At 36.9% G+C, this 23,613-nt stretch overlaps 1 protein-coding gene across 1 annotated transcript in view; it reads right to left on the bottom strand.

Annotated features, from left to right (window-relative positions):
* LOC127442474 (excitatory amino acid transporter 5-like) overlaps positions 1-23,613 on the bottom strand; it is a 40,359-nt gene that overhangs the window by 5,587 nt on the left and 11,159 nt on the right. The window contains exons 3-8 of the mRNA XM_051700536.1: positions 12,351-12,566; positions 7,077-7,119; positions 5,189-5,420; positions 5,001-5,100; positions 4,245-4,478; positions 1,298-1,492 (exon numbers count right to left, since the gene is read on the bottom strand). Coding sequence (XP_051556496.1) covers positions 1,298-1,492; positions 4,245-4,478; positions 5,001-5,100; positions 5,189-5,420; positions 7,077-7,119; positions 12,351-12,566 — 1,020 coding nt within the window. The remainder of the gene's footprint in view (positions 1-1,297; positions 1,493-4,244; positions 4,479-5,000; positions 5,101-5,188; positions 5,421-7,076; positions 7,120-12,350; positions 12,567-23,613) is intronic.

Raw genomic sequence — 23,613 nt, 5'->3', positions numbered from 1 at the left:
ATCATTGTACCATGGTACCATTACTGTACTTTTTGTTGCCGGTAGTGCTGTCAAAAGTACCGGTACTTCGGTAAAAAAAAACAAAAAAAAAACGATACTAGTGTTTCTGCAGCACTGGTAGTACCAAGCACCGACTCTATCCGGTACCAGCGCGCAGTATGACTGACACATAACTGCTTTGAAATGCTCACAGGCTTATTTTGAATGTGTGCTCTGTTACTCCTTTTACACTGAAATGAACAATTAATCCAAGTGACATGTCCTAATGTGATTTATTAAACCGCTGAAGGCTGCAATCTTAGCGTGGATGAGCTGCGTACTTTAAATAAATCTGACCGCTCATCCACTAGAAACTCAACAGACATTGAGAATCATTCACGTTGTATGAGATGACAGAGCAGAGCACTAATCTACTGTGAACCACATGTAACCTATATATTTATATAATTAAAATCACAGCATTTGTGCTTTAATCTCAACTCAACTTTATTTATATTGCATTTAAAACAACAGAGTTGACCAAAGTGCTTCACAGTAATAAAATTTAAAACATAACATTTCAAAATGACCACATACACAAACACCAGTAATCTAAAATACAAACACTCCAAAACTGTGTCCTACTATTCCTTTGTCAGACACAAAGGAAGTGTAAACAGATGAGATTTCAGACGTGACTTAAAAGTCTTCAATGATCACACTGAGCTGCGTGTCGCGAACTGTTTATCCGGGAAAGTGAAGCTTCCGCAAAAAACACTCGTCAATAAAAGCATGATTCAAAATAAAAGCTAGATGCTTGAAATTGAAGAAATTAAAAAAATTTATGAAAATATATTAATAATACAACTGTATAGTAAAATGTAATATTCTCTGTAGTAGTAGTAATAATAATAATAACAATAATTAATCAATTTATCACAAGCAAGACAGCTGTTGATAGAGGTTTGGCAAAAAAAAAAAAAAAAAATGCAATGACATTAAAAAGTTATATTTTCACTTATTAAACTTTTTTAAGAATTAATTGATTAGACACCATTTTGATGACTAATTAAACTTTAAAACATGTTCTTGGAAAACAATAATAATTATTAAACTATAATTATTAAAATAATGATTAAAAATAACTAAACTTATGTGTTCAATAGCACATTATCATATTAGCATATTTGTGCTGTGGTATCGAAATTGGTATCGAGAACTGTGAAATTTCACTGGTATCGGTACTGACTACTGAAATTTTGGTACCTGACAAAACTAGTTGCCGGTGAGTTTTGTTTCAAAATTATTTAATTCATACCTGATGGTGATGATCTGACCAAAGTCCAGCTCATAGTTATTGACTTGAGCAATGAAGATGGCTGCCACAGCTTCATATAAAGCAGTGCCGTCCATGTTGATAGTGGCACCCACAGGGAGTACAAAGCGAATGATACGGCGGTCAATGTGATTGTTCTCCAGGAGGCACTTGAAGGTGATAGGCAGTGTGGCAGAGCTGTAGTAGAGCACAAGAATACACAGACAACTATCAAGTAAACAACATAACATGGTTTGATTTAAGGAACCAGAGTTATTCTATTAAACGTACATTTGTGGGACTTATAAATGTTACACCATTATAAGTCTCAACCGCATATGTTAGCACATTTAGTGACCGTCTGATGCATATAGCACACAAAAATGGCAAGAGCTGGCTGAAATCACCAGGTGCAATCTAATTGGCTGCCACAGGTTTTCCTTTCCACCATGAAAGAAGGTTGAGTTTAAAACATGACACAATGAGTATTTCTTATTAATCGCTGGATTTGCCAAAGTTTATCACTTATTGCAGATTTATTGCAAATAAAAACCAAACAAACTGCTTGGTCGCTTTACATGTCAGTCAGATCTCAAGGTCTCTTCTTGTCTAAGTGGTCGGCTCTTGTCCAGAGTAAACTGCAAAATGAACCAGACTTTATGCCAATAGTCAAAACACAGTATGCTAAAACCTATTGATGTGCATGCCCCCCAGAACTGATGTCACTTTGCTTAAATTAGTTCACATTTACTATATAGTCTAGTAAAAAAAAAAAAGTTAATAATGTTGACAAATTATACAGATGTATAATTTGTCAACATTATGAACAATTTTGAACAGCACACTATATAGTAAATGTGAGCTCATTTAAAGAAAGTAAAGTCAGGCCCATGGGTAGGGTCAATGAGCATGGATGTGAGCATGTGTAATACTGCTAAGTAAGCAAGCTTACATTACTTTCATCTCATTTCTCATTTTCTTCTGTGCTGTTCTCTGACTAAAGCCCAAAGAATACTTTGGTTTTGATACGAATGCTTAGTGTCTGTGTACAGCAGAACACAAGCCTGTCAAAGTATACTTCATTTGACTGTGCACACATACACATGTGGTTTTCGCATGCGCACTAAGACTGCTACGAGATCCTGGACTATTTACGTATCTTAAAGGATTTAGACTCATAAAGATGTCTTTATATTGCTCGAAATGCAGGTACTTTATCTCCAGACCTCCTCACACATGCGTCCATGATGTGCATATCAACTGTTGTTGTTTTCACATTTGTCTCCTGCTGTTTAGCAATGATTACATTTAATTCTAGTGCTTTTTTGTGATAGCAACAGCTTAACTGTGAGTTTTGTCACCTTGTGGACCCACTAATTAGTGCTAATAATTCCATGCGCATGCGCATTCTGTGCGTTCAGAGTTCGCATAGTTATTAAAATCGGGCTGCACGCATTCAGTGCTCGGAAAAGGGTCTTTCTGCGTCCTGCAAGACTACCACAAGGCACGCCCACTACAAGTTACACCCCCTTCAAAAAACGGCGAAATGCTGAAGTCCTGCAACATTCACATACTGTGTAAAACTGTGTTTGTTGTGTTTATTTGGGTCCCGCAGAAACCATACACCTACACCTGTCCCTAAACCTAACCACAAAGATTAAAAAATGAAAGGTTTGTAAAATAAAAAAATATACCTCAACTTAAAAGTTCTATTGAATAAAATCATACTGTTGCCACCTAGTATCACTAGGTGGCAACAGAAAGGAGAAACATGATGAAAATGAAGAGGAGAAGAAGCTTGCAGTATGCTAAGCTAATAGGCTAACCAGTTAGCTTGTGAGCTAAGTGGAGAAAACAGAACAGAGAAATTTTTATATTACCATTTATATCTTTGGTTTAATAATGTGATATGTGATATAATTTAAAATTGATTCTTTTGCGACCCATCCTCTGGTTGCAAAAGAGAACTGAGAGAGTGCTGAGAGGATGATGCGTGAACTCTGAGAATCTCCAGAGACGACAGACGAGATCCAAGATGGCGACACCCTGGTAGTAAACATCCAAACATGAAACTGAGCAAATAACAAAGTATAACTACTGTTTTTCCCTTCTTACATTTCCCATACTTCTGGACAAAATATTACATCCGAACCACGGCAGCTGTGGAAGAATTGGAGACTCTACAACTATAATTACTTTATTGGACTTTTCACCATGCCCCAAACTAAAAAAAAAAAAGCATGCGAGTTAGGAATACTCTGCGGAATCAGATAACAACACAGCAACTGTAGAGGTGAGTGCACTGGAGTCAATAAATAACAAACTGGCAATCCTCAAACTTTTGAACCAAGATGTAAAAGACAAAATCTAGCCTGGAATTCAGCCAATCACAAATAGAATCAATGCAAAAGTTAAAAAATGAACTGCAAACAAGGATCACATCTCTCACAACGCAAATTGACAAAATTTAAATTGAAAACAAAACAATGAAAGAAACCATACTTGACATACAATGTCGTAGTATGCGAGAACCTAATTTTCACAGACATACCCGAACAAACACATTAAAGAATTCATGCACTCAGCTCTAAAGATACCTAAAGTAACTGTTGAGAAAATCACCTTTCACAGCGTCCACCGCTTTGGATACAAAAACAAGACGCAGACAGATAAGCTGAGTTCGGAATTGCATACTACCACACTACTCATACTATTTATGCCATAGACACATATGGCAGAAGAAGTAAGAATAGTATGGGTAGTATGCCATTCCAAATTCAGCCATATACTTGGGTGCTTGAGCACTTTTTTGATGACAAAATTTGCGTGTCCTGTATGCAGATACGTAGCTTTAACATCTGGCCGCAGTATACTCTGGGCTTAAGTGTTAGTTTTAATAACTTCATCTTAAATAGCCCAAAAAAAACTGGTTACATAATTAATTCTTTACCTGGATGAAGTGGCTAATGAGATGAGCAGGGCCTGTAAAATGCCTCGGATGTAGACGATGGGGCTCTTTTTAGTGATGAAGAAGTACATGGCTGGCAGGATGAACAGGCCATGAAGCACCAGCCCCATAACCACAGTGATGGCATAGAAGCCCAGTTTCTTTCCCATGGCAGATGGGTCATCCATTTCCAAGATCTTTCCAGCTACTAGGAACACAATCCCAAATGGGAAGTACCTATAGTGTAGCATAAAAAAATAGACATTATTCTCACTTTTTTTACATAGGGGAGCTTCACATAAATTTTAAATAAACTTTTTTAACACTCTATTCTGTCTTGTACAATCCAAACATTCAAATGTCCACCTCAAAGGAAAATGTAAACCAAAAAAGGAAATGGTGCCTTATGGTACCCATGACAACTGATAGATTTAACAGGATACTGGAACTTAGTCATATTATATGCAAGATTTAACTTTAGTATGTAGTGCAAAAAGAAGTTTTGTTTTTCATGTAAATATCAGTATATTTGCATACATAAAAATAATCAAATTTGACCAAAATTTTGTGTTTATTGAAATGAAAACATCATGCTTTCACGGTCTATGTATTGTTTTTATTTTTTTGCATTTCTGTAAGCAAATTTTACATGTAATGTTTGATACATTGTAGTGCTTTTTATAGGGTTTGATATACTGTAGCGGAAAATATGATAGTTTGAAAATATTAAAATATGAAGAAGAAAGGGCTTGTCTTTACCATATAACAATGGCTACAATTTTCAGCACAGCTTCATTTAGACTTTGGCAGAAGTTGACCAGAGCACTGCCATTTGGTCCCATTCTTCCAAGCATGATACCTAAGCAGCAAAAATGCTTATTTAACAGAATACTTATACACAGTAATATGTTTCATAAAGCTGTGAAAATCCAGATGCTCTAACTCACCCATGGTGGCTGAAAAGATGACGATACCAAGCACGTTCATGCCCTCACTGGTGCCAGGAAGCGTTCTGAAGACCACATCAGGAGGAGGTGTCAGGTCAAGGGAGAAGTTCTGGATGTCTGTGCCATTGTCATCCTGGATTCCATAAATGAAGACCCGTCTGGTGGTGGTCTCCAGTATGTCCTGACTGATGGTCGGTTTGGGCTTCATGATAGGAATGCTCCTCGTACGATACTACCACATGATTAGAAGAATAAACAGTATATTCATTTTAAACAAAATTCAAAGCAATAACCATAATAATGCAAACATAAGCTGTACATACTGTCTTAATATTAAAATGGCAGTCTTATCCATGGACACGCTTATAATATACAGCGGCAAGAAAAAGTATGTGAACCCTGTAGAATTACCTGCATTTGTGTATTAATTTGTCTTAAAAACTGGTTTAATCTTCATCTAAGTTACAATAATGAACAAACACAATCTGTTTGAACTAGTAGCACACAAATTATTGTATTATTCTTGTACATACTGAATAAATCATTCCAACATTCACAGTGTAGTTTGGAAAAAGTATGTGAACCCCATAGGCTATTGACGTCAACAAAAGCTAATTAGAGTCAGGAGTTGGCAAACCTGACATCCAATTAATGAAACAAGATTTGAGGTGTGGGTTAGAGCTACTTTGACATATATAAAGCACTCAAACATTTTGCGTTTGCTAATCACAAAAAGCATCTGCTGACGTGGACCATGCCTCGAAAAAAAGAGATCTCAGAAGACCTATGATCAAGAATTGTTGCTTTGCATAAAGCTGGAATGGGTTACAAAGTTATCTCAGAGAGCTTAGATATTCATCTGTCCACAGTTAGACAAACTGTCTATAAATGGAGTCAATTTAGTACTGTGGCTTCTCTGCCTAGAAGTGGCTGTCCAGCTAAGATGATTCAAAGGGCACACTGCAGAATGCTCAGTGAGGTAAAAAAGAACCCTAGAGTGACAGCTAAATACTTGAAGGAATCAATGGAACTGGTTAACATCTCTGTTCATGAGTCTACTATACGGAAAACATTAAACAGGCATAGTGTCTATGGCAGGACACCACAAAGGAAGCCGCTGCTTTCCAACAAAAACATTGCTATGTGCCTGAAGACCACTTTGACACTCCACAATGCTACTGAGAAAATGTTTTGTGGACTCAAGATATCCAAGATAATGTCAGGGTGGCTGTGCACCAGCTGAAGCTCAGTAGAGGTTGGGTGATGCAGCAGGACAATGACCTTAAACATCGAAGTAAATCCACTACAAAATGTCTTCAAAAAAGAAAATCTGCCTTTTGGAGTGGCCCAGTCAGAGCCCAGACCTTAACCCAATAGAGATGTTGTAGAATGACCTCAAGATAGCTGTTCACACCAGACATCCTAATAATACGGCAGAGCTGAAACAGTTGTTTAAGGAAGAATGGTCCAAAATTCCTTCTGAATGTTGTTCTGGTCTAATCCGCAGCTACCGGAAATGCTTGGTTGAGGTTATTGCTGCCAAAGGAGGATCAACCAGTTATTAAATCCAAGGGTTCACTAACTTTTTACACAGCACTGTGAATATTGAATGGGATATATTCAATAAAGATATGAAAGATTATAACTGTTTGTGTGTTGTTAGCTTAAGCACATTTTGTTTCTATATACTTGTGACTTTGATGAAAATTAGATCACATTTTATGACCAGTTAATGCAGAAAACCAGTTAATTCAAAAGGGTTTACATACTTTTTCTTGCCACTGTAGGAATAATCATTTTGGAGCAAAAATATTTTAGCAATTTTTTGCATAGTTGAGAAGGTGAGATGCCAAATGAATAAATGGAAATGGAAAACATTAAAACTCACTTGTTGAAACGTTGCTTGGACCAAGTTGGCTGGGAACATGTTGCTAATGGAGGAAAGACAATATATTAATATTCATTACACAATATAGCTACTATTCAGACTATTAGAATTATTTGTATTTTTTTTTTTCTACCTTGAGTGAATTCTGTAACCATATTGCATTTTGTTACGAATTTTCAGGATAAATCTGACATCGCAAATTCATGTGAAACTTAATGTGCATTGTTTGGCAATTTCTCAATCAAGTGTGCAGAATCACATCCAGACCCTTGCGCTGCAGATGTCCGAAGGTTAAGTGTCTTGATCCTGCCCCTGTAGGACCCCGGCACACTTTAGGTGTCTTACTAATCTGACACAATCATGGAGCCTTTACTTATGAGCTGATTAATTGAATCAGGGTTTAAATAAGGAAGGCATCTAAATTGTGAAGAGCTGTGACGCCTCCACAAGCTGAATAAAAAAAAGCTTCTCTAAACACAACCTCTGTATCCCAAAATTAGAAATAGAACTACATCCCAAATCAAGTCAAGTGAAATTAGTTAATTGTCATTTTTCACTTGCGTGACAAGGGAAGAAATAATATACAGCGTCTCCTGAGCAACAATGCTGAAACATAGCCCATGCATCAATTGGGCTTATTTTTTATTTATTTTTTTACCCCAAATACTACAATTTCACTTGTTGGACAGTTATTGAAAACATTTAAAAAAAAAAAAAAATTAATCACCATGAACAAAACTGAAAAAGACCAATACAGGCCCGGATCTAGAAAGGTTACATGCGGGTGTGCGCGTCTTCCGTCGGGGTTTGGGGGCCGGAAGTACACACATCTCCCATTCTAGTGAATTTCGTTGAGGTTAAGGTTAAGGTTAGTGACATGACAAATCGATCCTTTGCTTTACTTGAGCTTGGGGTGGGGGGCATAGGGATCATTTAGGGGGGCAAAGCTCACCCCAGCACCCCCCTAGATCCGGTCCTGGACTAATAAGTATTTTCTCTCAAAATAAACATTTTAACACTGCAACGTTTTCAAAAAAAAAGTTATTAAATGTTAGATCAAATGACCTCAACCTTACAAATTGCACGTGACGAACTCATGGATCAGGAAAATTTTGTGGTAGTTTTTGTTGCTATTCAGTGTTTTGGGAGAAAATATAATCAAGAGTGCCTTTTACCCCAGGGGGCTTATAGCCCTGTTGTACCCTGTCTATAAACAGTAGGAAAAATATGTATGTATATGTGGACAATATGCACAACCTACTGTCCAGTATAGAATGTATGTACAGCACATAAAATCACAGTATATTGAAAATAGTGTATTAAAGGTGCCCAGATTGCATACTATTTTCGGTGGATTTCTGGTGGATTAGTATGTCTGTACATGCCTTTTCTGTTATCGCCAACAACCCAGTGTACAATTATATGTATGAGTTTATTACGATTCTCTTCTACAACTTTTTTTTAAGTTACAGAAAAATGGCCAAATCATAATGAATTTTACAGTAATAAATTTAGCTAGATGATTGTAGGCAAACTCAAACAGTATGTGGTCTGTGGTATCCCGTGTTGGGTATATCCGATTACAAAGTAATTACTTTTTAGTCAAAAAAGTAGTATAATGCATTACATTTAAAATTCTAGTAATCAGATTCATATACAGTTAATACAGTTAGTACAGATAATACAGATACTGAAAAGTGTTTTAGAAAGTAACTTAAAAGTAAAATAATTAGTAATGTGATTACATTTTTAGATGAAATAATCAGTAAAGTAATATGATTATATTTTTAGAGGAGTAATTAGTAATTGTATTGGATTACTTATTTTGAGTAACATACCCAACACTGGTGGTATCTAGGTACAATTTTATATTGTGGTAGAGTGTCTCAATGCTGGCATTATGCTTCTAAATCCTAAAAAGTATAAACTTTTTCTTCCCAGTGAGTAAATACTTTTAGTGCATAGCAGAGTTATGCAAATTAGGATGCAGCCAAATTATCCAAACCCTCTCAGTTCCTTGCTTGAGGTGCTAGTCAACACACTAACACAGAGGCACCAGAAAGAGCAAATCCAATATTCCTTCTCAGGGATCTCAAAAACCCTCACAAGCTAAATTGATACCTCTCAAATTCCTCATGAAATGCACCATATAATAACCTGAGCTAATCCTGTGGCTGTATGTAAATAGGCTCCTGCTCTGCTATCACCTCAATGAGGGCCATCTGGCCTCCGGCTCAGGTCAGTAATCAGGTTTTGGCTCTAGCCTGCACCACACACTTCAGTGACACGGGACCACGCTCTGTCACGCAGTGAAGGCGACAGGTGGGGCAGGAATCCCCCATTCCTCGGACCTTAGCCAACTCTGAGCCACATCTAAGCTCTCCTGATCCTTCAACATGAATGCTTCCATACTGTAACATCATTACATTATCACCACAGAGTACTCGATTGAAATTCAAGACAAAATTCATTATGCTTGCTAATAGGAAATTATGATGTGGGGTGCCAACCCTCCTTTACTCGTAACAATTTTTATGCACTTAATTATGTAATTAGATTATAACAATAAGTTTACATGTTTTAAAATCATGACCTGTACAATAATGCACATAAACAATATATTCGTATAGCACACAAGTGTCCCTGCATACAAAATGTGCAGCTCTCCAGTACTGAACATAACACTGTCCTCAATACCTATGATTATCTGAGGTCACTGAACTCTCTCTCTCTCTCTCTCTCTCTCTCTCTCTCCAACACACACAAACACACAGACATTCTTTAACGAGACAAATACCGTCCTCAAAGAAGATTTGATTTAAATCCGAGCACACTCAGAGACTATTCTAGCTATTTTTAACGTGAGAATTTAGACACGTGCAGTAAATCATGCTTAAAAAGGTCTAAATGTCTTTGCATTATCCAACAAAATATCAAAGCAAGTGTCATCTGCAAACAATTGAAACTACATCTTTTCTCAGAACATTGCTTACCATTATTGCAATGACTATTGACCTGCTGGTGTGAAGGTGATTTTTAGTTTATGTATGAAGTCAGTTCCCCTCAAGTTCAAGTGTGTATTGTTTTATCACTTCAAACATAACAACCCATTTTCTGAAGTCTTTATTGACACAGTGACTGTGACATGTGCCTGACTAACTGCCCCACTGACCGACTGGAACAGTGACACAATGTCACTGGGACAAACTCCGTCCTCATTTACTCAAGCAAACACTAACTGGCTTAGTGTGAGCTTTACTCACATGGTTCAACAAGTACTGCAAAGCCTCTGCAGGTAAGAAGGTGTCAGAAACCTCCTCCAGTCAGGACCACTTCCGTTGAATGAAACTTGAATGAGTACTTTTATTCACTTATAGACAACTGAAGCAATTTGTTGATGTTGGCAGTATGGTTCTGTTCTGTGTAAACTCTCTGCCCATCCATGCAGCCGTGCCCACCCTCCCAGCAGAATTATTACAACATTGTACTTTTTTTTTTACATTCTGACAGTGCAACATTGTACAATCCAACAATGCAACAATGAATAATAGATTAAATGGACACTTAAAAAACTTCAAATATGGTATTTCAAGTTGATAAATCGAGAACAAGGCGCAATAACACATTGAAGATAGGAATTCCAAAGTGGCAAGCAATTTTAGTCTTAGAGCACAGAACAACAAGACAGATACTGAGAAAACTAAAAGCAAAGCTGCCTTTCAAGAAGTGGAGCTGGTGATGGAGGAGGGTGTTAAGTGCAGCATGCATCCATGCAATGGAAAAGCAGCTAAGGCAATGAATAAATGGAGGAAGATTTAAATAAGACTGCTCTGATAAGAGTCTGAATTGTATTGGTAAACATTACGATCAGCTGAGCGTCAGCTGATTTCAGCTTGACCGATGTGACCTGCCTGACACTGCGCTTGAAGTATTCTATAACTGAAACCATAAGGGAAATACCTGCATATTTCTATAGATGGTTAAATGCATAGTTTACCCAAACCTGTCATCATTCACCCTGATTTAATTATCTGAAACTTTCTTCCGTGGAACAACATCCATCAAATAATGCTGTTTTTCCAAACACAAAAGCATAAAGTGACCAGGGGCTGGTAGGCTCAAACATTACAACACACACACACACACACACACACACACACACACACACATTGGTACTACTATCATTACAAGGACTCTCCATAGACATAATGATGTTTATACTGTACAAACTATACCGTATATTGTATCCCCTAAACCTAACCCTCATAGAAACCTTTTGACATTAAAAAAAAAAAAAAAAAAAAAAACAATCGTTTAGTATGTTTTTTAAGCTGTATGAATTACAGGGACACTAGGGGTGTCCTCATAAACCACATTTATAGCATAATACCCTCGTAATTACTAGATTGTAACCTAAAAACATGTCCTCATAAACCACAAAAACGGCTATCATTATGAGGACTCTCCATAGACATGATTTTTATACTGTACCCTAACCCTACCCCTAAACCTAACCCTCACAAAAAACTCTCTGCATTTTTACATTTTCAATAAAACATCGTTTAGTATGTTTTTTAAGCAATTTGAATTATGGGGACACTAGAAATGTCCTCATAAACCACATTTTTAGCATAATACCCTTGTAATTACCTGTTTGTAACCTAAAATAATGTCCTTGTAAACCACCCAAACCTGCCCACACACACACACACACACACACACACCATTAAAGTATCATAAAGAAATCTACCCAACTCGTGCGCTTTCAAAGTCTTCTGAAGCATTGTGTGAGAAAGACATTTCCTTTATAAAAGAAAGAAAATGACAAAAAAATTTAAATAAAAAAGGTCACTAAATGCTTCTGTAGTATGGAAAAGAGTGAACATTCTCCAAAATATCCCATTTAGTGTTTAACTGAAGAATGAGAGTCATACTTGTTTGGAAAGACCTGAGGGTGAGTAAATAATGACAGAATATTCATGTTTGGGTATTCTATCCCTTTATCTGAAGCCTACAGTATATAGTAACCAATTATTTTGCCAAGTACAAAGTCAGCAAATAAACAGTAAAACCGGTTGATGTATGGAAGATAGTTTCTAATAACTGACTGGGCAAATAAAATGTGACCATACTCAAAAAACAAATCTCACTACTGCCAGTATACCGTAGGTTACTCTCTTTCTAAAAGGGTGGTCAGATTTGTGGAAAAAGAATATGAAAATAATTTTCTTATTATGTTGATCATATTCATGTACTGAAATATATTTGTCTTACCGGATAAGGTCCAGTAGAGCATCAGCTGAGCTCATGATGGGTTTGCCGCTGTCCTCCGAGTCCTCCTTCTGTGCTGCTCCACCCGGGTGGATGATGATGACCATGACGATGCCCACCACAACGGCCACAAAGGTCGTCCACAGATAATACGAGATGGTCATGATGCCCAGTCGACTGGAGCACTTAGCGTCCAGTGCAGCCAGTCCAGACATCAAACTGAAGAGAGAACAACATGATCATCAAGACATGAAAAGTCATTCGCTCTCATTTAAATGCATCAGACATCAGTGCTGTGATTGAATACTATGCATCTCTAAAACAAATCAATTGGTCATTTTGTTATGCGACCAGGGCGGGGGGGTGTCAGTAGTTTCTTGAGGGCAACTAGACTTTGCAAGCACCCCCTTATAGGAATATTCCGAATTCAATACAAGTTAATCTCAATCGAAAGCATTTGTGGCATACTGTTGATTACCACCAAAAACTATTTCGACTCATCCCTCCTTTTCTTTAAAAAAAAAAAATAAAATCTGGGTTACAGCGAGGCATTTTTGATTTTGAAAGTCAAAATGAATTTTTGTGGTAATTAATATTGTGCAAAAAATGCTGCCGATTGAGCTCAGCTTGTACTTTCTCCTGCAATGCATTATGTCTAACCACTATTCACTGATGTGAAAACTCTTATAGCAAGGTTTTGATGTAGCATTGCTATAAGAGGCAATGTCTACCTCTTTGTCTCTTATGATAAAACTCTTTAGGAATCATCATTTGTAGGTCACATGAAATTACACATGTTAATCTCTTATAAATATTCTTGTCTATATTTGCCAGGTAACTTCCGACCAAACTGGGACTGCTTTAACCAACATGGGTGTACCTCCAGAGATATCTACCACAGGCCTCGATGGTCTGGTGTAGGGCATCATTCAATCAGTCCTCACCTCATATATAACTGTCTTATATGATTAATCATGGCATTTGTACAAGGACTACAGTTCACTGAGAAAATAAATGGTGTGAAAAAATTTCAATCAGGTTTCCAAAAAACTGGACTTGTCTAGGGTTGCCAACTTCTCACCACATGAATATGGGACAGTTACAACTGGCTACAGGACAGTTTGCAACCCTACAGCCTTCCATTAGACAAACAGATATTCTCCAATGAATGGCTTACAAAAGCGAGTGAAATGGTGTTTTAATCAGACGAGGCTGAAAAGGTGAATATTAGATGGAGGTTTTAATGAGTAAAATGTACCTCCCTAACCTAACACCTTAACCTAAACCTAACCAGTAGTGTTCTAAATGCAAATGAGAGGTAAACAAAACAGACATCCTTACCCTTACTAATGCCCAAACCTCATCAATAGTGTGATAAAAGCAAATGCGCCATGAAAAGCAAATTTTCTAAAGCAAGCATGTCATTTTGTGTCCCTTCTCTGACACTTTTTTATCTCACATGTCTGCTTGCGTGCTTGACTGGGCTCGAGCCTCTGTCTTCCGAGTCTAAATTCCAGCACCAGGTGAGATACTGCTGAAGCTAATCATATTGGAATACGTGTGTAAATGTATTTGGGTCTATAATTCAAATGTATAGTTTTTCAAATGATGCATTGTAGCAAAAATGTTTCGATATCATAACATATCCGTGTATGAGTAATAGTGTGAAAATAAGTGTTTATAAAGTCATAATCAGCCATTGTAGTCATGATTTGTGTAAAAGTGAATAAAACACACAATTGTTGTAGCATCTCTTGTGTTCATTTCATCAGGAAACTGCAGTGAAATGTAGAATGCGGCATGTAAAAGTCAGTTTGTAAAAATGCAGTTACACAGTAACGTTCATTCTATGACACTTTGTTGGTAATGGAATAATGCCATAGGGGGATCTTTGGGAGCTTGAAAATCCTGAAAGACTTCTCAAATTATGATAAAAATTCCAATAGGAACCCTGCACACATTCATTTATTTAGAACAGATTTAGTTTCCACCTTTCACCTTGAAAAACCTCCTTCTCTGTTTTACATAAGATTAGATAACAGATGTTTGCTCTGCATTATGTCCTCAGATTTATCCAATAGTGTCTGGCTGCAGGTGTGCACTCTTAAAATGAATGTGAACCCTTGGCTATATCTCATGCCTAGTCACATAATGTTAAGGCTTGGCATACCAGTACAGAATGAAATGTAGCTGTGGTGTGGGTTAACAATTTATGTGGGGTCAGTTAGTACTCTACAATAGACTAACATGGGCTCCAGCACCAGCTTTATACAATGTCACCTTTTAATCACGGAAACAACTTCAGGCAACAGATTTTTCCTATCCTACTCCTTAAAGGGTTAGTTCACCCAAAAATTTTAATTCTCTCATGATTTACTTACCTTTAAGCCATCCCAGATGTGTATGACTTTCCTTCTTCAGCAGAACCAAAGTGAAGATTTTTATCAGCACATTTTTGCTCTTTTTGTCCATACAATGCAAATAAACAGGTGCCATCAGTCTGCTGGCTATTTGACAATCCAAAAGGCATATTTAGGCAGCATAAAAGTAATCCACTCGACTTCAGTTGGGATGGCTTAAAATTAAGTAAATCATGAGAGGATTTTCATTTTTGGGTGAACTACCCCTTTAATGCCCATGTTTACAGGGAATTTAAGAACACACATTAGGTGTAATTTTTTCACATCTCCATCTACCACTTTAACCACTTCAGATCACCACTTACAAATCCAGACCACTGGATGATGGTCTGTACTTGTATGTTTATTAAAGAGATCCCCTTTACTAGATGATATGGGCAGTATACTGAATATGTCAGATGGAAAGTAGAATTGTTCTGCAGGGTAAAATAGCCATTGATTGTTTACTATTTGGCAATGCACTATTAGGTGTCTGACTAATATGACACACTCATTTCAAGTCATGGAGCCTCTGCAAATGAGCTGACGAGTTGAATCAGGTGTGTTAAAAAAGGGAGACAAAAATGTGCAGTCCTTTAGGGCCTATAGGAGCAGGATTGGGAAACGCTAGCATAAGCACTCCGACCTGTACCTGGAGTACACAACTGCATACCTCTGGTAACACCAGCATTTCAATGGACATTCTGCTGGCCACATGCATGATGTGTGTATACTGTAAGTACTCAACCAGAATAGGCTAAGTACCACTGCAATCACCGCAATCATAACCATAGAATTTCAACAGGGCAGAGCCAAACGCCTCAAAGCTTTTTCTATCAACATCACAACCATTTAGTTGGAGGCGGTAAGGCGCGTTAAGCTTGTTTTGTCAACGGCCATAAAAGAAGATCAAACGCAAGAACACCACCACAACATTGTTTTGCTGTGTGGACACTGCAATAGTATTAAACACTTTCCTGCAACATTCAGCGGTTCAAGGACGACGACTAACTGGGAGCATTTATGTTCCATTTATTAATTCACATTGCATTAGGGAAAATTATCAATATATTTGTATACATATGCACGAACAATTGCAACTTCCAGAAACTGTCAAGATTCTGTATATGTAAACAGTTAAATACAAATGCTAGCAATAGAGGATTCTCTGGAATAAAGATTCCCATAACTGCTGATTTTTTCTAATTGAAATAAGTTTGTTAAAAACAACATATTATTCTTGAGTAAAATTAAAAACATAAAATGAATAAAAATTTGATAACGTACAATTTACTAAGGGCCAGATTCAGCGTATTACTCTGAGAGGCTAATTTAAAAAAGACAGAGAGAAAATAGATTGAAGAATTCTCTTTGAGAGAATGTCATTATCATAATTATTATTTGGAGATACTGATTTCTCCGATCCATTCTCCATTCTTTTATTCATTTCTTTTTTCATGTCCAGCTCCTATGATACCAACTGAGACCACTCCGACTGAACAGAGAAATTTTTTTCCTGAAATATTTCAGCAATCATAACGTATGTCCAGTATATTTGTCAGCTGTTAAGAATCTGAACTAGTTATGTCCAATTCGCGAATGAATCATTCTTTTTAGTTGGTTCTTTTCAGAGAATTGGCCAAATGCATATGAATCAATTCACGATTCAGCCCAATTTGTTCGGACAGCTCACTCACGCACTTGCTATTTGTAGAGGTTTCTCACTCATTAAAACAGTATCAGGATAGTTTACAACACAGAGAACAAAGAGAGTGCTGGATGAAGTGGATATTTACCTGTTGATATAAAAGGCTACTTTTAACTTTGAGAAATTCAACTAGTGCTGTGTCATGTGAATAAGTAGTATGGTGTTGGGTCACCACTTGATGTCCAATGTAAAATCTGTCTTGATGCAAATCCAGCTGAGGAACACGGTTGTAAATGTCATTAGCAGTTTATGAATGTGCATGTGATATATGTTCATTTGTTGAGTCCAGGACACATATGGTAGCAGCAGTCCTGTAGGCTGCATAGGAAATAAATGTACCTACTTTTAATTTTGGATGCACTATAGAAGTGACAGTTGGTTGTGGGTAAGCATAAACTCATATATGTTGATTGTGTATGTACATGCGTGTGTGCAGAGCTCACTGCATGTCAGAGGTGGAATTAAGGCCCTTGCTGTGTGACCCTGCATATGTTCCTCATATAGACAAGCAGCAGGACATCCAGACCATCTGGAGCTTTGTGAAGCAAAGTTCCTGTTCGACAAGAGCATTAGCCTAATCCAGCCTGGACGTAAGAGAGTCCAGATAAAGACTCCATGCTTGGGCCTTTACTCCACTGAGGTCAAATGGGTGTAATATTTCTCAGGTTGGACAAATCAAACCACCTGTTGGAAATGTATAACAAGACAAAGCAGGAATACAGTTTCCAAGTGTCCAGGTCATACACCCCCTCCCCCACCCCCACAAAAAAATAAAAAAATAAAACCCTAATTAAATATGAAGTTTGTTTGTAGGAACATTAGTATTTAATTTTTGACAGATTCTATAAGATTATTTTCATATTCTCAATACGGTAATGTGCCCTGATGCCCCAAATTCTAAATTGTGATTCTCGTTAGATTCTGTAGATTCCTGGCCATTAAATTCTCAGTACTGTAATACATCAATTTTTGTTCTGTATTATAGTACAAATGAATTTAATAATGATAATCATAATAAATTTAAAGAAAATATTAAACAAATTCCTAAAGTATAAAGTATTACCATGATGTGAATGAGGTTATTTTGCAATATCGTATACTTAATGGTCCTAAAATAGGCACAATTCTTTCTTTCTTTCCTTCTTTTTCTTTTATTTACATTTTGGTGTGAAATATGACCTGGATGTGTTCTTGATTTTTTTTTTTTTTTATTTATTTATTTTTTTAGATTTACCCAAGTCGAAGGCTGTGTTTTAAAAGATCAGAGTGTATTTACTGTCAAGACTGCTACTCAACATTATAACACATGTAATCCACACTGTGCATGTTCAAACATTTGAGGACTGTTTTTTTTTTTTTTTTAATTTACATTATTTTCTACATATCGCAGATTCTATAACACAAAGTAACATTGATCTAAATGCATGGGGCTGATATCAAAGAAGTACACTAGCACATTTTATATTGTTATTTTTCAACCAACTGGAGTAGCTATGGATATTACCAAGGGTCAGGGTTGGTTGGGTTACTTTAAAAATTTATTCCACTACAGATTACAGAATACATGCTGCACTGAATTTTTTTTTTTTTTTTGCTGGTTTAACTTAATTAAATTGTGTACATTGGTTTCACACATTGAAAATTTAGTTTCTTTAAAGCTAAATGTGAGAGTGCAACAAAAACCAATCTTCCAAACCATGTATTTTCTTTACCCAAATACACTTTGATAAACCTATAATAATGATTGATATTTTAGAGCTGTCATGATGGATTTCGTGGGAAATTGCATACATACGTCATTCGCCCGTGCATGTTGACGTCATATCCGTACACAGAGAAAATAAGCTCTGGCTACTGTAGCGCATGTGTGGGAGTAGCTAAAGCTGAAAGTTTGTTGTCACAACAAAAACAAAAACTGACCATGGATCATTCAAAACGTCTGTGTGTGTGTGTAGTGAAATACAATAATTATGCTGTAATTGGTGCAGAACTTTTCACTTGCTAGCTCACGTGTGTATTTATTTTTTTATAACGGCAATAATTTATATAAATAATTTCTTAGTCCTAGGCTTGCCAAGGACATGTGAGTCTTGAAATGATGTTGACCACTGGTCGGTAACAATGACAATCTATAAATTAGTTACTATTGTGGTCTATTTGGCCAGAATATCCTGCAGTTATAAAAACTTTACAACGTTTGACCTTATCAGACTATTACTCATTATGTCTAATGTTAACCAACGTTGCCTAACTTTTGTAACATCATTTATTTCAAAACATCAATGTTTCTAATAAGTCAAAACAACAGCATAAGATATGGCACTTATCTGCTCAGATGACATGTTTTCAGATTTCAGTCTTTTCCTTTCTTTCATTATTTATTTGTCCATTCGCTCTGATAAGATGTCCTGTATTCATGTGTACACCGGTGCCTCGAACCACATTCATCCGCACAGAGGAGCAGAGCCGAACCACAACCAAAACAATGTTCTTCCGCAAGACGCATGCAGTCTTGAACTGAACTGCTCTTTTTTTAAATAGTTTTATTATCTTCCCTGAGGTCCACTGATAATGTTAGAAAAGTTTTTTTTGCATTAAAACAGTCATCATTTAGTAATAAATAATAATTTTCCACCCTGTTTTTGGCCCTCTGTCTGAAATGCTCAATTTTGGCCTAAGCGCCTCCTTCAAACTTCAGCATAAATGGCCACTGTTCTGGTTGGCTAACATCGTGCAGCCCCTCGAATTGAGCCATTTTTGAAACTCAATCGGAAGAGAATGAACCAGCTTAACAACATTATAAAACTAAATTTCAGGGTTTACACATAATGAACATCCAACACATTGCATCCAAAAATATTAAACTGTTCATCTCAAGCACAACTGTTAACACTCACACCCTGTCTGCACCAGACGCGAGAGTCGCGTCGCGTCAAAAGCAATAGAACCCATTATAATCAATGATACTGTCTACCATGGAAGCGTCCTTTGTGGTATGTCATGAAGTGTTGTCAACAGTAGACAGATGTCCTGTTCCATGCGCTGCATGCGGTGGCGCTACTTCTGCCAACAACACAAATAAATGGTTTAGAAAGTTTGTGTCAACACGCCCAGTGTAAACAGGATGTCAGCACTAACTATCACACAGTCATGACATATGAAATATTCATGAATTAAACTGTTTACTCATGGTTTTTGTGATAGCGTCCAAGTGTTTTAACTGCCCCATCCTTCAATAACAGTTCCTTTGCAAAGATTCAGATACAGTCAACTCTAAAATACACTAACATCCACATCCAGTTTCCAGTAACATTCCTTCATGTTTTCATACACCAACAACTAAAAATAGCACAGATGTGCGAAGGAATGCTTCCATGACAGAGAGCTTCTGCTCTTCAGAGTTGTAAATTGACAACGCGTCTTTTTAAAGCGTGGTCAAAGACATCTATCTGTGCATGTTTATGTAGAAAAACAGGCCCCATCTCTCTCCACTTCAACTGTGTGACTGATTGAGAACCAGTGGGCGGGGCCAAGGGTGCAATGACGGAGAAATAGGCATTGCATATGCATTTGGTCCTTGTGACATCACAAGTTCCAGGAATTCCAAATGAGCTGTTTTTGCAGCTTGGTTTAAATAAATGCTTTTTCTATCCACCTTATTCCTGGGGGTCTTACTGGGGAAATCGATGTAGATGGAACTTCCGTCAGAAGTCAGTCTGTAGTATTTGCTAATGGAGCCAGCAGTGATTTAGACCCCATTTACAGCTGGTATTAGGATGTGATTCGGATGATCTGATGACAAGTGGTCAACACTATATACAGGTGTAAATGGGGTGCAAAACCTTTTGTGATCGAATCACAAAAAAACACATACAGAGGTAGTCAAAAACTCATTTGACACGCTGTAAACACCGTCCAGGATGCAGTGATGTGCCACTCCTCATCTGTCAATCAACCGCTGCGCTAAAAAGAGTTTAAACTGTTCATGACTGGTGACATATGCCTTTAAAATTAAATAAAATATTAGATCTAGAAATTTTTAAAGAGCTTACATGTAAATGTACGAAATCTTCACGGATCTTCTTCAGTGTGTCTTCCTGTGCACTTACAGTAGATAATGTTTCAGCTGTACCTTGGAAAAACAGTGCTCCATTTTCCATGCTTTCTTTTTCTTTTGTGACATTATTCCGGTTTATTAATGAATGGTGTTGTGATGCTATATGTCATCATGAAACCCTCCCCTCGAAAACCGATCACAAGTGCTCACAGGAGGTGCATTTGTGTGACAAACTGCGATGTGTCTCGCCTGACCACATCGGATCACCCGAGATAAAATTTAATACTGTGATTATAGGCATTAATTACCAATACCTGTTGTTCTTGAAGAATCCAGTAGATGACACTGTGCTACAGCAAAGGTTACAAAATATGGTTAGAGAAACGTAGATGTACAAGCGGTCAATAAACAGAGACATGCTGAGATGTTATAAAGTGAGTCATTGTATTTTGAATCATTGAACAAAACAAATACCAGCTATAAACAAGGTCTTAGTGAGTATTGTATTATGTTTTGCTGAAGTTGTTTCGGCTGTAACACATTACGTTGTCCTTACGGACATGTTAGGACATCGTACTCAACATGTGCGGTTTGTGGCTCTACAAACATCCAGAGGCCACTTCCTTAAATCGTCCCCCCAACCCTCTATTAAAGGTGCACTAAGTACGATTTTAGCAAGGATTTAGCTGGCTCATACTCGTCCTATCAGACCCAGAAATAGTTTGTGGTTTTGGACTCTATACTGACACCCATCGTCCTAGAGTGCTGTCGCTTCTTATCAGATGTGTTTGTTTATCATCTGTTTTGTAACTTTTAATCTGTGTTTTTATCCATCTCATATTACACACATTGCTATAATGGACATTATTCTATCCAATACTAATGAATTTTCGTGCGTTATTGCACGCCGGACTGTTACCAGACAGCCACAACTTGTGAGCTCTCGGCTGGCTGAACACCGCTTTGTGCTTGCACTTGCCGTTTTATGTTGCGCTGCTTACCCGTGATCCGCGCCGTGACAGCTGCAGGTCGTAGCTGTTTGTTTCATCAATCCAGCAGGGACCTCTTGTTTGGACATTTTATCTTTCCACTTTTACTCATTCTGTTTGAACTGTCTGGTGGATCACACTCATGTTTATCAATACCGTACCATCATTGGTACTATTGATGACCAATGCATGACACAGTGTCATGTGTTGTCAACATGGCAGGGCCCATGATGGGGCGAGCCGCTCCATGTAAAATTAAACAGCTTTTACAGGGTTTCTGATATGATTGTGAATGTACATAATTTTCAACATATTTAAAAAAAAAAATGCTATTCATGTCTTTATGTGTAAACTTTTTTAATTAGCAAAAACGTACTTAGTGCCCCTTTAAAGAAGGAATGGCTATCTGTATTTAGTCCTTATTAAGCTCTGTCAGGCGGTGCTTCCACATCTACATGTATGAATGATCAACACTGCAATGAAAGAATGAATGGACGTACAATGCAACGGCAACTATGTTTACTACTAAACGGAAGTACCTCCCAAGCATCACGGGTGGTAGGAATAAGGTGGATTAAGGAGGAACTTTTCAGTTCTGAAACTTACAGTATGTTTTTTATAGTACAATGACCTCTTATATGTCAAAAGATTAAGGAAAATTTGATTCCTCGTGTCATGGCCCCTTAATATGAAGTTAAAATGTAGGCTCTACTAAAATACTTTGTGTAGCAAAAACCTAAATGAATTGAGTTAGCCTAACTTAAATCTGATCTGTTCAAATAACTCTTTTGAAACTTGCAGCTTGTTGCTAGCTAGCAACAAACAAACTAGCATATGTTATAAATCTTTTTGTACTGCATAACAAGTATGGTGCTGCTGAGAGTTTGCAGATCTCCAATTAATCATTATACTGATGATCCCTCAGTATTTGCTTAATGAAAAAAAGCAACACACACTGATTTGTCAGCAGTAATATATCCAACCTTGACCTAACCAAAAATATTCTACATGACAGAACCTCCTCTAAAACCTAACATGAGAGAACATTAAACACTAACAAGTCTCCTACTTGTTTAATTTTGCGTATAAATAAATTAAAATAACACTTAATTGTAAAATTTACTCTCCCAATCCAGTCCCATGCAAAGCATGCTGGGAACTGGAAATCCTGTAAAAATCACGTTGAGTGAACACCATCCGTTAGAAATCCGAATCCATTTGAACATTTTATATCAATGTGATCGTATCACTTTTTGATGACTGTGTTAATTATTACTTGGAATTTACGCAATATAATTATGTTCTAATCTCAAACATAAATGTATTAAGTTTATTTCAAGTGTACTGGTTTAGTATTTTCAATAGAGCTGCTTTCCCTTTTTTTCAATGTGTAAAGTGTCAATTGTAACATATTCTGTTAGATTAATCAAGGTCAGTAACATTCTAAATCATTTGGATTACTTCTATAGCACTGGCAGATTGTTCCAAGTGATTAACAAGTGAAAACAAGTCTGCCAGTACAATACAACAAAATAAACTTATATTAAAAATACACTCTCTGAAAAAAATAAAATAAAAAAATAAAAAATAAAAGAGCAACATTTATTTATTGCCTCTTTACGGAATGTTTTTTTAATGTTTGTTTTAAGTATTTTAAGATTCATTTATTTTTTCAGTAAAACAATACAAAAATTCTCATTAAGTATAGGATTTTTGTAGTACATTTTGCCCAACTATAAAAGATCTTACTAGATAGAAACAAAATATATTATCTGACATGTATTTTCTTGATAAAATCCATAATGAAACATAATCTTGCCTGGTAACAGGTGCATGTAAAGGCAGAAATAGCATTTTAGCTTAGCATAAAGCTAAATGTTCAAATGAAAACTAAACAAGGTTAACTATGTCTACTGCTCCAAACTTCAAAACCCCACAGGGTGTATACAGTGACATCTTTTTCTGATTGGATGTTGATTCTGTTTATAGAATGAGGCAGAAAAGATATTGTTTGTAGCTTTCTACACGATGCTAAAGGCTACAATGGTTAGCATTTCACTCATAACCGTGTAAAAGCGCTCTCTCTCTGCTCGTATGAATGTAACACTTTATA

This window comes from Myxocyprinus asiaticus, chromosome 6 (assembly GCF_019703515.2).
Source record: "Myxocyprinus asiaticus isolate MX2 ecotype Aquarium Trade chromosome 6, UBuf_Myxa_2, whole genome shotgun sequence".
NCBI lineage: Eukaryota > Metazoa > Chordata > Actinopteri > Cypriniformes > Catostomidae > Myxocyprinus > Myxocyprinus asiaticus.
The sequence above is the reverse complement of the archived record's forward strand: the minus strand, read 5'-3'. Positions and strand labels throughout refer to the sequence as shown.